This window comes from Prionailurus viverrinus, chromosome A1 (genome assembly GCF_022837055.1).
Source record: "Prionailurus viverrinus isolate Anna chromosome A1, UM_Priviv_1.0, whole genome shotgun sequence".
Taxonomy (NCBI): Eukaryota; Metazoa; Chordata; class Mammalia; order Carnivora; family Felidae; genus Prionailurus; species Prionailurus viverrinus.
In genome coordinates this window covers 47664221-47681443 of record NC_062561.1, presented here as the reverse complement: position 1 = coordinate 47681443, position 17223 = coordinate 47664221, and the positions used below count along the sequence as shown (strand labels likewise).

At 35.3% G+C, this 17223-nt stretch overlaps 1 protein-coding gene across 4 annotated transcripts in view; it reads right to left on the bottom strand.

The window, feature by feature from the left end:
• Window positions 1–17223, bottom strand: part of BORA (BORA aurora kinase A activator) — a 29051-nt gene that overhangs the window by 10693 nt on the left and 1135 nt on the right. For 3 of the 4 annotated variants that reach the window (XR_007151237.1, XM_047854572.1, XM_047854560.1), the window contains exons 2-9: window positions 16534–16701; window positions 14679–14785; window positions 11693–11738; window positions 8681–8762; window positions 3936–4001; window positions 2535–2591; window positions 1894–2120; window positions 1206–1338 (exon numbers count right to left, since the gene is read on the bottom strand). Coding sequence is in view for 3 of the 4 variants with exons in the window: in XM_047854572.1 (XP_047710528.1) it covers window positions 1206–1338; window positions 1894–2120; window positions 2535–2591; window positions 3936–4001; window positions 8681–8762; window positions 11693–11738; window positions 14679–14785; window positions 16534–16701 (886 nt within the window). In the remaining variant the exon portion in view is untranslated. The remainder of the gene's footprint in view (window positions 1–1205; window positions 1339–1893; window positions 2121–2534; window positions 2592–3935; window positions 4002–8680; window positions 8763–11692; window positions 11739–14678; window positions 14786–16533; window positions 16702–17223) is intronic. The other variant, XM_047854579.1, reaches the window with a different exon arrangement.

Sequence of the window (17223 nt, the reverse complement as noted above, 5' to 3'; positions counted from 1 at the left end):
TTTATGTAGAAAATTTGATAAAATTCATCCAGAGCCTTAAAAACATTCACCCCTTTTGATCAAATAATTCTACTTCTGAGAATTTAACCTAAAAATATAAATATGTACAGTACAATGTAAATACAAAAATAATCAGGTTTTTGATAAAGAAAAATTAGAAACATTTTAAAAGTTATCAATGGCTGAAAACAAATGATGCATCCATGATATGGGATATTATATAGTGATTCAAAATCTTTGTTTCAATAATAAATAATAAAAATAAAAATAAATGATTTCAATGACCTATGAAAATATTCATGATACCATACTTTGCTAAAAAAGCAGAATACAGGGGCGCCTGGGTGGCGCAGTCGGTTAAGCATCCGACTTCAGCCAGGTCACGATCTCGCGGTCCGTGAGTTCGAGCCCCGCGTCAGGCTCTGGGCTGATGGCTCGGAGCCTGGAGCCTGTTTCCGATTCTGTGTCTCCCTCTCTCTCTGCCCCTCCCCGGTTCATGCTCTGTCTCTCTCTGTCCCAAAAATAAATAAATGTTGAAAAAAAAAAAAAAAAAAAAAAAGCAGAATACAGAACTGTGGTCTGTGTATGTCTATCTCCACACAAAAGTACATGTGTAAGTATTTGTATAAAAGTACACATACATACATAAAGTATGTACAAAAGTATGTACAAAAGTACACATACATACATAAAAGTAGTTTTTAGGTTTCCAATTTTATTTATTATGAATAGCTTTTGATTGTGAATTTTTTCAAAAGAAGCTATAATTTTTTTCAGAGATACTGACATAGTGTAAAGAGAAATATATAAATCTCCACACACTATACCTTAAAACCTTACTCAAATGTATCTTTACAAAATATGAATATCTGATTACCAAAGCCTGACCCTACAGGTCAGAAGGCATACAGAAACCAACTGAACTCTAAAATTGCCATCTTTCTTTGATTCCCTTTATAAGAATGCTTGACATAATACTGCTAATCAGATTACCTGTGTTTAATAGTAGCACAGAACTTTGCTGAGAATCCAGTTTTTGAAGGCAAATTGTTCCTTTTATAAAAAAGCCAGTTTCTAAATTTCAGAAGGTGAGTGGAGCTCACCTAGTTAGAGCTCTATAGTTCGAACAAGCTAAAAAAGAACCTCTTTAATAACAAATAATAGTAACATGAAATTTCAAATAGGAATTTTATTCTGAGACATACCCGAGAGCGGAGTCTTTCCTATTTGAAGTGCAATTGGCGAGAAAGTGGGTGAAGAAATAGGTGAAGGGCTGGTTATACTTCCCAAACTGTATTTTTTTGTGCTCCCCTGAATAGGGCTGGAAGAAAACTGCCCCTGTGTAAAAATAAATAAATAAAATCACATGGTTCTCTTTCTTAATTTGTTATATACACCATATGTTATTTATCTTTATCTTCAAAACACATTTATAAAGTAGCTCATATAAAGTTTGGTCATCCACCAAAAGGCAAGGCATCTTATAGCAAGGACAATTAAGAAGACTGTTACAAAAATTTTGAAATAGAGTCGGTTAATCAAAATAAAATATAAATGCAGTGTTTAAACAAACCATTCTATTTCATCCTAGCAGCTGTTTATGAACAACTTTAAATTACTCCATTAATGGCAATCCAGTTGTGGGATACTGAGAATCTTACATAGTTCAGTAAACAACTTACACTGAAATTTCTAGAGACTCGTGACAAATCTGGTCATCCCATATACCTCTAGATCAGAAACAGAATCTGACCAAAAACACTCCTAATGACAAAATGTGAACTAGCCTAATCCTCATGAAATATAAAATCCAACAACCATTCCTGGAATGTAAAATGAGCATTGAGGTCCATCTCATAGCAAACTAACCACCACTTTTAGTGCACTTCTTACCGAACTTGGGGTCTGCACAGGGCTCCTACACCGTACAGGAGATAAATCTATCGAATAAAAAACCTCAAGTGAGGCTTGAGCACCACTGCGAGGACTTCTGGGAGAAGCTGGAGGTAAGGAGTCAGAAATACTTCCATTGCCATCTAAAAATAGCTTTCTTCTGAGGGATGAAGAACTGAGGTTTCCAGGAGACTGATCTGAAAATTCATCAGCTCTAAAATAGTCACCTATATTTAATGTTAACAGAATAAAAGGCAAAGCTAGTCATTTTGAAGAGCAATTATGCTTCAGTTATATGATTTTTTTTTAAGAAACCAGCATGTACTGTATGTTTGAATTTTGTTCAAAAAAGAGGGCAAGGTTTAATTGCATATGTGACGTTGGAAATCTGAAATTATTCTTTTTTGAGTACTTCATGATTAGTATAGGTAATACCAATAAGATGTGCCCATGAATAGTTTATGTCTACAGTAAAATTCATTATCACAAAAAGGCTAATTAAGGCCATGCTAAAAGGAGAAAGTTCAGGATGGTTTCCCCACTTCTTTAGAGACATTGCCACCTATTTCCATTTACGAAAAGCCATCAAAATAAAACCTTCTATTTAAGTTATTAAAGGTTTAAACAAATACAATACTTACCTAATACATTTTCTAAATTAAAATCCACAGGAAGAGACAGCAATGTCTGACAAGCAGCTGGAAGCAAGCAGATAAATAAATACAAACATAGATAAATCAGTGCAAGCATATTACATGCAATTTAGCATGTGCTTCCCAATCAACCATCTCCCCATGCTGTTTCAGCCAAACTGAATGATTTCATTTATGTATTCTATTAACTAACATGCCAACTTTCTTTAAGCAGTTTCCCCCACTTTCCAGCACTGATATAAATCTGATAACGCCAAGAGTTAATTCCTGGTTGTACTGTTGGTGCTGGAATCAAAAAGGAAGCCAGCCTAAGGCGCCTGAGTGGCTCAGTCGATTCAATGTCTGGCTCCTGATTTCATCTCAGGTCATGATCTCACAATTCATAAGATCAAGACCTGCACTGACAGTGCAGAGCCTGCCTGGGATTCTCTTTCCCTCTCTCTCTGCCCTTCCCATGCTTGCAAGCACCCTTCTCACTCTCTCTCTCTCTCTCAAAATAAATAAACTTAAAAAAAAAGTCCAGCCAGCCTATACACCTGACTCTTCAATAACATGGATTTCAACTGCATGGGTTCACTTAAATGTGCACATTTTTCAATAAATACAGTACAGTACTATAAATGTATTTTCTCTTCCTTAGGATCTTAACATTTTCTTCTAACTTACTTTATTGTAAGACTACACTACATAATACATATAACATACAAAATATGTGTTAATCAACTATGTTATTAATAAGGCATCCAGTCAACAGTAGGCTATTAGTAGTTAAATTTGGGGGGGAGTCAAAAGTTATATATGGGTTTTTGACTACATGGGGCACTGGTACCCCAAGCCCCCAAGTTGTTCAAGGGTCACCTGTATTTGGGGGTAGATTTCCTAATATCCGCACACATTTTTTTTTTTTAAATGCTGTCCCAAACCAGAAAACAACTCACATGCTTTGAACAAGAAAACAACACACTGAGGCACCTGGGTGGCTCCGTTGGTTAAGCATCCGACTTCGGCTCAGGTCATGATCTCTCAATTCGTAAGTTCGAGCCCCGTGTTGGGCTCTGTGCTGACAGCTCGGAGCCTGGAGCCTGCTTTGGATTCTGTGTCTCCCTCTCTCTCTGCCCCTCCCCCCCTCATGCTCTGTCTCTCAAAAATAAATAAAAATGTTAAAACACACACACACACACACACACACACACACACACACACTACTGCTATTTCTAAAACTGGCAGGATATATCTATTCTGATTATTTTTTAAAATGAGCTTTCCTATAGTTCATTCATAATTAAATAATTTCAATTCCAGAGTAAAATGTTATCACACAAACTGAATTTAAAATCAAATGTACTTTAATGTGGAACATTCTTCATTTTAGATTATATTTATACTTACCATTGCTTTTCTCAGCATGGATGGTAAGCTTTCTTCCAACTGGAGATTCACTAGTTATGTTAATACCTGTAAAACATTTTAAGTGTCAAATCTTATATTTTATATTCTTCATTTACTTTAGGATTACTTTTTTCAGTGTAAAAAAAATGAACAGAGTGAAAACTTTTACTTTACAACATTTAAAAAATAAATGTCTGCATATATAATAATTTGGCATGTTTGTTAGTTTTTTAACTTTGAGGGAGCACAAAGATAAAACTTAAAGGATTGCCACAGCAAATAAGGAGGCACCAAGTAACAATTTTTAAGGAAAGTGCGGTTACTCTCCATTATGTTAACCTTAAAAGATTGAGGATGCACGTTAGCATACCTCAAGGTCCTCAAGTCCTCTGTTGCTTAATGTTTTTGCAATATGGGTTAGATAAACTGTCTGAATTAAAATGCCAGATCATTTTGACAAAACCTAAAATTTAATAAAACCATGCTGTTTTTTTTTTTTCATAACAGGAGTCAAAAGTAAGTGAAAATAATTTTTTTAACTGAAAATTAATGACTACTAAGTTTTGTAACTTGAAAATAATCAGATAAAAAAACAAACACACAATGAAAAAAATGACTAATATAAACAAAATAAAAGGGAGGAAAAGGCACGGAGAAGAAAAAAAAACTCCAGAAAGCTTAAAACAACATTACAAAATATAGTAACTTAACAAACCTAAATAAATAAATGGGTGAATGAGTAAGTGGGTGGACGGGCAAGTGAATTAAAGCCTCCTATTAAATGCTATCAGAATAAATAAAAAAGAAAATTCTACATTCAAATGCTTTCTTTGCTATAAGCAGTGTGACCTTCTATAACAAATAATCAAGGCACTATGCTGCCGAAAACTCTTATGTCCTTCAGTCTGCAGTCCAAACACCTTAGCACCGTAGGAAGCCCTTCCAAACCTTGTCTCTGTCTCTAGCACAGTCGTCCTCCAACTAAACACTAGTTATTTGAACATCTTAAAAAAACAGGTGGCTGGGGTGCCTGGGTGGCTCAGTCAATTAAGTGTCCGACTTCAGCTCAGGTTCTTGAGTTTGAGCCCCACTTTGGGCTCTGTGCTGACAGTTCAGAGCCTGAAGACTGCTTCCAGATTCTGTGTCTCCCTTGCTCTCTGCCCCTCCCTCTCCCTCTCAAAAATAAACATTAAAAAAAAATTTTAAAGATAAATAAACAAACAGCTTCTCTCTCACATTTAGGTATTTCTCATACTATTCTGACTTTCCTCCCTCATTTGCTGAGTCTGGCTAATTAAGTCTCAGCTTAAATTATCTTCCAACAGCATTCCTCCTCTGACCTTCTTAGATTAGAAAGACACCTACTGCAGCACTATTATGCTTTTCAAATCTTTTGCAAGTGTTTGTTTTCCCCTAGAAGGACTTTTTTTTTTCAATATATGAAATTTACTGTCAAACTGGTTTCCATACAACACCCAGTGCTCATCCCAAAAGGTGGCGTCGTCATTACCCATCACCCACCCTCCCCTCCCTCCCACCCCCCATCAACCCTCAGTCTGTTCTCAGTTTTTAAGAGTCTCTTATGTTTTAGCTCCCTCCCACTCTAACCTCTTTTTTTTTTTTCCTTTTCCTCCCCCATGGGTTTCTGTTAAGTTTCTCAGGATCCACATAAGAGTGAAAACATATGGTATCTGTCTTTCTCTGTATGGCTTATTTCACTTAGCATCACACTCTCCAGTTCCATCCACATTGCTACAAAGGGCCATATTTCATTCTTTCTCATTGCCACGTAGTACTCCATTGTGTATATAAGCCACAATTTCTTTATCCATTCAACAGTTGATGGACATTTAGGCTCTTTCCATAATTTGGCTATTGTTGAGAGTGCTGCTATAAACATTGGGGTACAAGTGCCCCTATGCATCAGTACTCCTGTATCCCTTGGGTAAATTCCTAGCAGTGCTACTGCTGGGTCATAGGGTAGGTCTATTTTTAATTTTTTGAGGAACCTCCACACTGTTTTCCAGAGTGGCTGTACCAGTTTGCACTCCCAGCAACAGTGCAAAAGGGTTCCCGTTTCTCCACATCCTCTCCAGCATCTATAGTCTCCTGATGTGTTCATTTTGGCCACTCTGACTGGCGTGAGGTGATATCTGAGTGTGGTTTTGGTTTGTATTTCCCTGATGAGGAGCAACATTGAGCATCTTTTCATGTGCCTGTTGGCCATCTGGATGTCTTCTTTAAAGAAGTGTCTATTCATGTTTTCTGACCATTTCTTCACTGGGTTATTTGTTTTTCGGGTGTGGAGTTTGGTGAGCTCTTTATAGATTTTGGATACTAGCCCTTTGTCCAATATGTCATTTGCAAATGTCTTTAGAAGAACTTTTTATTTTTTTTTTTTTTTTAAAATTTTTTTTTCAACGTTTATTTATTTTTGGGACAGAGAGAGACAGAGCATGAACGGGGGAGGGGCAGAGAGAGAGGGAGACACAGAATCCGAAACAGGCTCCGGGCTCTGAGCGGTCAGCACAGAGCCCGACGCGGGGCTCGAACTCACGGACCGCGAGATCGTGACCTGGCTGAAGTCGGACGCTTAACCGACTGCGCCACCCAGGCGCCCCTTTAGAAGAACTTTTTAAATAAGCTTAAGAACACAATAAAAGGAGAAAAAAAAATTGATGGTTTTGATTACATCAGAATAAGAATTTCTATGCAACCAAAGACATGAAGAACAAAAATGGTGTATATATGGCGGAATGAGAGATGGTATTTCAAATGTTTAGAACCAATATAACTATGTTATACAAGGTGTCTTAGACATTAACAAGAGAAAAAAGACAGCAAATCCACTAAAAATATGACCAATAAATTATTAATAGGTATTTTACAAGAAAGAAAATTTCAAAGATCATTAGTATATGAAGAAATGAAAATTTCAACAATCACTTAGAATGTCAAACAACCCATAGGAAAGGCAAGCATGTGAAAGATGGATAATGCCAAATGTTGGCAGGGCTGCGGGGACACAGGAATCCTAGGCACTGTTACTGGTTGTGTAGACTGTGCAGTCATTCTGGAGAGCAGGGGGGCACTGCCTAGTCAAAACAGGGAAACACATAGCCTATACCCTAGAGATTCTCAGCCTGTGTGTACAATCTAAAGAAAATCTCACTGAAGACCATAAATAAAAACACATGATTATATTCATTGAAGTGCCTTGCTGCATAAGTATTAGTAATAGTAAAAGTTAACAGTATAAGCCAATGTGAATAAACAAAACCATTCTTGCCTCTGAACACAGTATAGAGACCACATAGGAAGGCTGATTCATCTGTTCAAAAACCCAAAATAAAAGTAGTGTCTATGAAAATGTCACCTTGGATAGAAATTTTAGGGCTGGGAGGGACATTAACAGACAACTATGTCGTTCAATTCCTTTGTTTCACAAGTAAAGAGCTGAGGTCTAAAGAGATTGAATAATTTGATCCAGATCAGCCCTACAGATTTAAAGTAGCAGGAGGTCTCCCAGCCCAGGTCTCCATCTACTACTGCACGCGACCTTCAGGTTATAATGGCTGAGAATACAGAATCCAACTGAGAACGCCTAGTTTTGAATCCAGGTTCTACCACTTCTATCATCTCTGTAATCCTGAACAAGTGCTTTCACCTTTCTAAAACGAGGTTTTCTCATCTATCAAATGAGGCCAATAATAGTACCTACCGCAGGTGAGCTGCTGTAAGGAATTACTGAGAGTACTTAGCACTGTAGGGCACAAGCCATTTTACCTATTATTGTTGCGTTTTTGCTAAAGAAAGAAACAGTCTCTCTTATACTGAGAGCATAATTAATGCATGCTACATAAAAGAGTGGGCAACTTCACTGAAAATGAGCCTATATGTATAATACTCTAACATTGCTCACAACTCAAAGGACATTGAGAGCAAATACAACCATTTCCTGGGGGTGGAAAAATATTTGAAAGATTCCTGGCTTGTCCTTCAATTTCCTTGCCAATATTGCAGATAATCAGCTATATTCTTTTGCCCTAGAGGTCAAGTGTCCATACCTCCTCTACCTTTATAAGAAATCAGTAAATTAGCAAAAAGCAAAGCAATTTAAGAATCTCGTTTTAGAAATTAACCTTGAAAATTGGGCAGAAATCATTAACAACTCAGTTCTTTATTCAATACCAACTATTTCTGCATCAATGAATCCTCTACAACCACCATAACTGATATTCACAATGGTCATGAAGAAAAAGTTAAATCAGAATAAAATGGCCCCAAATAAGAACTCAGTACATTTTAATCATGTTTTAAACTGTAACCTTTAAACAGTTTTTTTTTAATTAAGTTTATTTATTTGAGAAAGAGAGAAAGACTGAGCGTGTGCAAGCATGAGCAGGGGAGGGGCAGGGAAAGAGGGCTCTGTGCATTTGACAACTCTATACAACTCTGTTGTGCTGTGTTCAGAAGCATAGCTACCATCTGTCACCATACAACACCAATACAGTATTCCTGACTGTATTCTCTATGCTGTGCCTTTTATTCTCATGACTTGCTCATTCCTTACTTGGAAGCTTGATCCTTAAAAGGTTAAATCTTCTGGTATCCAGAAATCTAATGTGTATCAAGCCCCTTACCAAAGCAGACAAGTGGACACTTCACTATATATTGCTTTATATTCACTGAGTTTTATGATTCTATGATTTTTATCTATTCATATGATTTTTAGTACAACTCACATTTACTGGAATGATACTCTGAAAGCTGTTTCCCTTCATGATCAGTCCAAGGAGAGGGTACAATGACATCTTTTGTGAAAAACTAGAAAAATTAAAGTCATACAATTAGGCGTGAATTCCTCCCAAAATATAAAAAGTATCTGTTATTTTCAAATAATCAAATAATCACCAAACATGTTACACAGACTTTATAGTTACATTTAAAAATTTTAATACTTAAAAGCACAAATGACCAAAGGTGAAATAGAAGAAATTTACAGTATATATAGAAAGAGAAATGTTAATATTTCAACCACTTAAATATTTCAACTACTCAATATTAATCGAAGGGCAGAAAATATTTTTAATTCCTCCCAACTTGGGTGGGGGAAGGTGGGGATGACAAAAGGGAGGATGAAGAGGAAAGAAATAAATGTAGATAGATGTATACAGGTAAGCTAGTATGAATGGTGTGCTGGAACTGGCTTACACTGGCTCTCAAAATCTAGTAAGTTTTCAGGAAATTTGTGCATCAGTTGTTAAAGCTAATGTTGAAAACTTGTAAAGTTACAATTAAACAAATTATATCAAAAATAAAGGTAATATATGCCCCAACTCATTACCTGTTAATTATTTTACACTTATGAGGACCCATGCTCTTGAGATTATGTCTTTTGCATCAGTATGGTGTAACGCCCACATATGCTGGTGCACCACTGCCCTTGTTTTATCATTCAGTGATGTCACGTCTCAAAACCGGCCATGGTTGGAGTATTTACACTACAGACAGCAGGAGTCTCTAAAACTCATACTCTTACCACAACCAAAGGGCCAGTTGTTAAACATTAACTGGTACGCCACTGGCCAGTATACTCAAATGGAGATAAAGCATTTGGATACGTATCTTTCCTTTTTTCATCCCAGATATAAAATAAAGCCTACTACGAGATTTTCCCCTTCCATCTCTGTTTTAGAGGGAATTCAAAACATTTTCTTTCCTGTATTATTTTTTTTTTTTTACAGATGTAATTTTTTTAAAGTAATCTCTACACCCAACGTGGGACTCACCCCCAAAACATTTTCTTTATATTTTGCCATACATACGATAAAGAACTAATTTCCTTGACACGAGGAAAGATATGAAAGAAGAGGGGAAGGTGGCAGAGATTATGATATGTACAATTCCCAGAAAAAAAAAAAATAAAGGACCCATAGACTAATGAAGCAATGTATTTAGTTGACTCAAAATGAAAGACATACAAATCCAAATTAACAAGATGAAAATTTTAAAGTGTTAAGAATAACACAAATTAAGGGTTTGAAAATAATCAGTATTGCAGATAATGAGAAAACAGAAAGTACCATAATGCAGCCTGGAGTAAAAACTGTTTACCACCTTTTGGGAGGGCAGTATAGCAAAATTTGTCAAAACTGAAATTACAAACAAAGCCTCTGACTTAGCAAGTATGTTTCAATTACACAAAGATGTGTACAAGTGGGTTCACTGAACCATTATTTGTGATAGAACACCAAACACAACCTAAACATCTATCAATAGGGGCTGACTTAGGACACGACACATTCATACAAAGGAATACTACACTATTATTAAAATCAAATGTGCTAATAGTAATAAAAATAAAAAATAGTAATAAAAAAAACTAACATTATTAAGCCAAAAAAGCAAGATGTAAAACAATACGAGAATGATGATCCTATTTATGCAAAACTGTTAAAGGCCATTGGCTATTATATATATAAAATTAATCTGAAAGTATAAATATCACAGAGTTACTTTCAGGAAGTAAGATGGGAAACAAGAAGCTCTTCGTTTTCATTTTATAATTTTTCTTTGAAGTCTAAATTTGTTTTGTTTTTACTACCTACATGTATTTATTCTTTCAAATACTTATACATTTAAAAACATTGAATTTGTTTCTGATATATTTGTTTCAGATACACTGACTCTAATCTTCAGTCTGACTTCATTTTCTTGTATTTTCTACTGAATTTCCCTTTAAAGTTGAGGATTCAAAAGGGAAAGCATACTTCCTAAAATGTTGGGAAATGGGAACCAGTCTGAGAATATCTAACTGTGGTGGAATCAAGTGATTCGATCAGAAGGCAAATTCTGAAGTTTCTGGATAAAGAAGTAAATAATGTTTGAGAGCAGTACAGTATGTGAAATGGTTTTTGAAGAAATAGGCTGTATCTGAAACACAAAGGGAAAATATCGACACTAGAAAAGTAAGTGCAGAAGGGGGAAAACATCACTGGATCTCGAAACACTCCACAGCCGAAGTCTTTGGGGTGCAGAAGGGCCAAATACAGCTAATGAATAGAGAGAAGCAGAGGGGGCTAGCAAGGGAAAAAGGAAAAATAAATGTTGCCATGACATAAAGGGAAATAACTAGATTGCTAATCCTTATTTACGCTCTAAGAGAAATTCATCAAACAAAGGAGCAAGTGAAAAACTTAGTTTATTATTTTTATTAAAAAAAACCCACAGACCCTACATTTGGAATATACTTTTTTCTGTTTTTCAGTAAGGTATTTTATTTCATGAAATATATTGTATGTCTTAAAAATTCAAATTAACAGATAAAACCATTACCAATGCCAATCTAGATTTTCAGGTCTGAAAATATTCAACTTCCTCTACATAAACTCCAACTTGAAACCAAAGCTTGTGCTCATCAGTATTCTGAAGGCACAAGGAAGACAAACTGTGCTAGGCCTGGAGAATGAAAAGACAAACGAAGTACAATATTGGCCAAAAAAATCCCTTTGTCTAGGGGAGAGAAGTATTAAACCAATCATTACAATACTGTAAGCGCTCTAGGAGAGGCAGGGGAATGGATGAACAACATCGTCTTATGGGTGCACAGAAGGGAGCTTGACAAAGCTGGGGACAGGCCAGGCTGGTGGGAATCTGGAATGGCAAATGATTGAAGGAAGTCATCCTAAAAGAGGGGACATGCATGCAGAATTGACGCTTAACTGGCTTAATGATCAGTAACAGTTTTAAGTTACCTCTTCAATGGCTTTTTGTCTTTTGTCTTCCACATCTTTATCTATTCTATACAGAGATAAAGGAGAAAAATAACCATGCCATTACTTCAGCTGATTGAACATTTGAAATAATAAGCTTTCAAAGAAATACTTTCCTTCTGTTGAAAACTGGCAAATGTTAAGCTCATCTTAAAGAAAAACTGGTATCTTATCACATTAGTAAATGACAGTATTTAGATACTTGGCACTGGCTGTTAGGCTTACCTCCCTCTTTTCCATTCAGTGTGAATGGAAGAGTATTTTCTTTAAAAAGGCTTACAGTGATATAATTTTTAAATTACTAGTTACGACATAAAGTAATCTGAATAAACCTCGTCCTTTAACCATCACAAATTAAGAAGTATTTCATTCTACAGAAATCTAAAAATTGTCCAAATTCTTTTTCTTCAATTACTGCAAGTTTATCATAGCTATAATTTTAGAATGAACTCTTACTCTGAAATAGAAGAAACGATTATCCTCACAGTTCTGAATAAAGAGGCAAAAATTTTACTTATGAAATAAAATACTGACAATGTAAAATTCTGTCCAAATGAATTTTTTTCACTGTGATACAATATGCAATACAACAACACAAATTTATCAGCTACGTAACATGTCAGGCAGGTCTCAAGTACCGGGCACAGACCTGCTAAGAACAGAGCAGTTAGCCTTGTAGGACTTCTTACATCTGTTCCAGAAGAGAACATTTGCTTTCTGTCAATAAATTAGTAAAACACTTCTTTTTACAACAATTTATTTTCTCTCAAAAATTTTCATGTATATTTTTTTTTGTGGCTTAACAAAAATTATATAAGAATGTATGTTTCAGAAACTAAAATCAAATGAATTTTTCAAGTAAGGGAATTATGAGAAATTAGATTACAATGATAATCTACACATCTCAGCTTGAACAACAGCCATCTGGGGGGCAAATAAATCAGTTTTCTTTACCTTATCAGGAACACAACCAGGTCAAAATGACAGTGCATAATAATAACAGCATGTAGTATTTAGTATTTAGAGTATTTAGCTCTGATTTAGTATTACCTCATTCAGAAACATTTTGCTGCTTCATCAGAGGGACTTTAAGAACCTGAAATAGTCAAGTGACTGCTAGAAGCAGTGAATATCGGTTTAGGCAAATATTGTAGAACCTGATCACGGGAGGTTCTAAGAAGTCATACAGGACAGAGTATCCTGACCATTACATCACAGAACACTGGCATGATGCATATAGGTTACTGGTATGCCTTCAATGAGTCCTGAGTCAGGGAGGGCCTTTTCGGGATTATTAACCTCCCGTATGGCCAGACTTATTTGTTTGCACTCGTCTGTCTTACAGTTATCATTTTTTATGTGTAGCGGTATCAAAAGGGTGGGAAGCACTGAAATTGGGAACTCATATTACACAGGAAGAGACACTGGAAGCCACTGTTTCTAAGAATGAATCAATACATTTTGTTGAGAAGGTACTCATTATCCTTGTAGAAGCAATAACCATACATTGAATTACAATAGTAATTAAAATTAGGGTCTTTACCACCCTTTTCCCCTCTTTTGTATTACAAATCTATATACTGAAATACACCAAGATTCTTTCCATAAACCTACCTAAACAATACATCATTTATTAATAAATATAGACATGTTGTGTCACACCTTTGGTTAATTGTATTGTTGACTCTCTAGATGGGAATAATAGCCTATCCTACTTCAGTATTGCTCAACATGCCAAATAAAGACTTCATAACTGATAGATAATAGCTATCCATGGTTGAGTATACCAAGAGGCAAATAATAAAGCATATACTTTGCGTCAAACAAAAAAAATCAGCCTAATTTGTAACTCATTTGCTTTTAGATATTCTTTTTTTTCACCTTCTCTTCAAAACTTCTACATTTAATTAAAAATTCTTTAATGCTGTCCCCATTCTTTTCCCTTTCTACTACACTTTGGATGGACATGAATTATGAGTGAATGGTTATCAAGTTACTGAGCCGAGAGAGAAAGGGGCAGAAACATCCAGACGAGTATTTGCAAAAACATCTTATCAGGTATGCATTTTTGTGTGACTGAATTCTGAAGTTAAGAGGCAAACAATTGTCCATTATTGTGGACTGACAACACATGTACCTTGGGACTGAAAAATAAAAGCTGGTCTTACCAGTACTCAATTGTTTCAAAAATTAAAATAAAAAAAAAAATCAAACTATAAAACTGACATTAACAAGAATCCCCCAAAACTACTGACAAAGGCTATTACTTATAATTAGAGTTTACAGTAAATCACAATCAAAAAGCTAGGTCTGTTGCACCAAAGAAGTGCACATTCTCACTACACCGGACATCATCACGCAGCACAAAACACAAGTCTGGGGCACACTATGCTTAGAAACAAGTTAAGGCTGCTCTGATTAAGAGGTTGACTTCAACACGATGTAATTCAGATCCCTGAGGGTCCTATATCAAAGCTGGATAATGTCTAGAAAAGCTCTCTGTTGCTAACAGATACCCTTTCATTCAATGTGTCTTAACTTGGTAAAGGGATTTTAAGCTTCCCCAAACACAGATGGCAATGAAAGAATATTTTGCTTTACCCTACCACCAAAAAAATAAACAATACAAAAATTAATGGGAGAAGCCACAACCATGTAGAATGATACAAATTTCAAAATGTTCTTCCTTCTACCAAGTGCTGGAAAGCACAGTTGTCCCGTAAGTAGCAGAGGAAGATTATCTCTTAAAAAAAAAAAAAAAAAGGTTCCTACTCAGGTTTAGAACTGTTAGCAAGAGACTCTTTCTGGATATAGTTCTTTGAATTTACTCTTCATTTAGATACAATAAATGTCTATCAAAAATTTTCTTCCCTGATATCTTTACATATAAATATATTCAATCACTGGAATTTCTGATGTCCCTTTGAAAGTATGTTATTACACTTAGACACAAGAAAAGAAAACTTACCGAGAATGACTTAAGTATAAAGCTTGACGATGAATGTCTTCTGGGTCTATTTCTACCGGATTTATTACAGCTAGTTGATCAATAGACCATCTAAATTTCCCTGGAGTCTTAACAAAAGAAAGTGAACCTATAAGTAAAAGCAAACTAAAATAGTTCATCACAATGCTAACAACTGTCAGCTTCAAAAATAATGTGAATGGTTATAATACAAAAGTACTTTAAAGCTCATATTTTAAAATTTGGCTTTACCAGTAAATTAAATGGCAAATGATAATCAAATCATAAAACCAACTGACTGGACCATATCTATTTTAAAATACCCAAATCTTCCATTTGGGTGATTTTTGAAATTACATAATAATGGAAAAAAGTCACAGTAGAATGAAGTATAGAAATTTCACAATTAATACTCATCAGTGATGCACCATGCCCAAGTAAAAATCTTTTTTAAGAGTTATCATACGTCTTTACTTTTACTTACAAATGAAGTGAAACTAAACCAAGTACTAACTACAGAAGTGCCTACAAAGGTTCATAAAATAGTTGATCCTTAAAATAATTATGAATGGTAATCACTGCTGCTTTTCTGTAGTCAACTATCCAACTGAACCAAAAACTTATCCAAAACCTAATCTGTAATTCAGAATGCATTTTTGACAAAAGTCAGGCTTAAAAGGTCAACATGCCACACATTCTGGCTTTGAGGATTAAGTTGCAGCCAATCCATTATCTATTCTATATTAACATATAGCTAACATTTAATAAGGTTCAATAAAAAATCACGAGGTCAGATTCATGACTCAATATAAACTACATAACTGTAAAACTTTCCTCCACTTGGTCTTTGTTTAAGCTGGTATGAAAGTGTAGTATAAACAGCCACACACTTGGCAGTTTTTCTAGGTAATTTACTAGGTTAAGACATTATACTTCAAAAGAACTCCAGTGTTCTTGCTCTTGTTAGGTGGCAAATAACAGCAAACATAACCTAGAGGGATGAAGTCTTCCCTAACCTCCAAGAGCATTTTCCCTTCCATATCACCCTTGTGTTTAACCACTAATCGTGGCACATATATTGTTTTGAAGTCCCTAGATTAGTTATATCTATTCCTTTAGAGTAGAGGTTGGCTTCTACAATCTGCAAGCTAAAAATGGTTGGAAAAACTAAAAGGATATTATCATTTCATGACATGTGAAAATTATATGAAATTTAAATGTCCATAAAGAGAGCTTTATTGAAACACAGCAAGGTCTCATTGTTTACATATTGCCTATGATTGCTTTTGTGATACAAGGCATAGTGACTAGTTGTAACAGCAACAAGATGACCCGCAAAGCCTAAAATATTTACTGTCTGGCCCTTGACAGAAATAGTTTGGTGATCTCTGTATTAGAATACAAGCTTCTTGAGAGTTTGTGTCTGATGACCCTGACTTGTTCTCTACGTCTAGCACTTTATCGAATACAAAGCAGCATTCAAATAGGTTTCCTGAATAAATGAGAATAGATAATTAGAGAACACAGCTTCTCCTGGAATATGGTATTAGTTAATATATCAGCAATCATACTATCTAGCTACATCTAGTTACAGGAAGCCAACATATTATCTACTGAATAAAAAAATGGAGGAATGCTAACAACAACAACAAAAAAACCAAACAAAAACAAAAAAATCCACCTAGCTAACTTATTTTTAGCCCAACCACTACACTATAGTGAACATTACAACTAAAAAAGCACATTCCAGATATATGTGCTCCATGATAAATTTCTCCCTTAACTTGCTAAGAAAGATGTTTACATTTAAAATAGTTTGTAAACACTAACTTATAAATACTAGTCAAGAATAACTTACTGGTAATTTCGTTGATTTAAAAACAGAAGGACTGGAGAGCGTTTGTTCATGGAGATTAGAATAATCACCAGGACTTTCGAAAGGATTCAAAACTGGGATCCTTCCTGGAGTTTCCGGTGTTATTTGCATTTTTGATTCTTTGACATCTCCCATAGCACAGAGAGAAAACTAAAAAGAAATAAGTATGGACAATAAAACTATAAAGTTCCACATTCGCTGGGACAACTAAAATGTATTCAATAAGCATATTTCGCAAAAAAAAAAAAACACCCTCAAAATCTAACGCTCTTGGGTTTTTTAAAAAAATATAGTTTACAAAGAGGCATCACATATAGTTTCTAAAGCGATCCTTAAAATAACCTTGAAGGCTAGAGGTATGGTAGTAGTGATACCATTTTGCAGAAGAATTAAGCTCAGAGAAGTTAAGTGGCATATAAATAGCAGTCAGCCAAATATGAATGTGTTCAGGATCGATCTGAGGCAACTAAATGTTAACAACAGACACAAAACTCTTTTCAACTAAAGGACTTACACCTATGGTTTCTTCATTTCACATCTCGAAGCATTTTGAACAACCTTCGGATATCCCAGCAATTGCCTATTAAACTGCAGTTACTAAACAACAGTTATTTACAACAAGCAAATACGAGACGAGGAAGCCTGTGCACGGATGCCTTTCCTCCACATTAG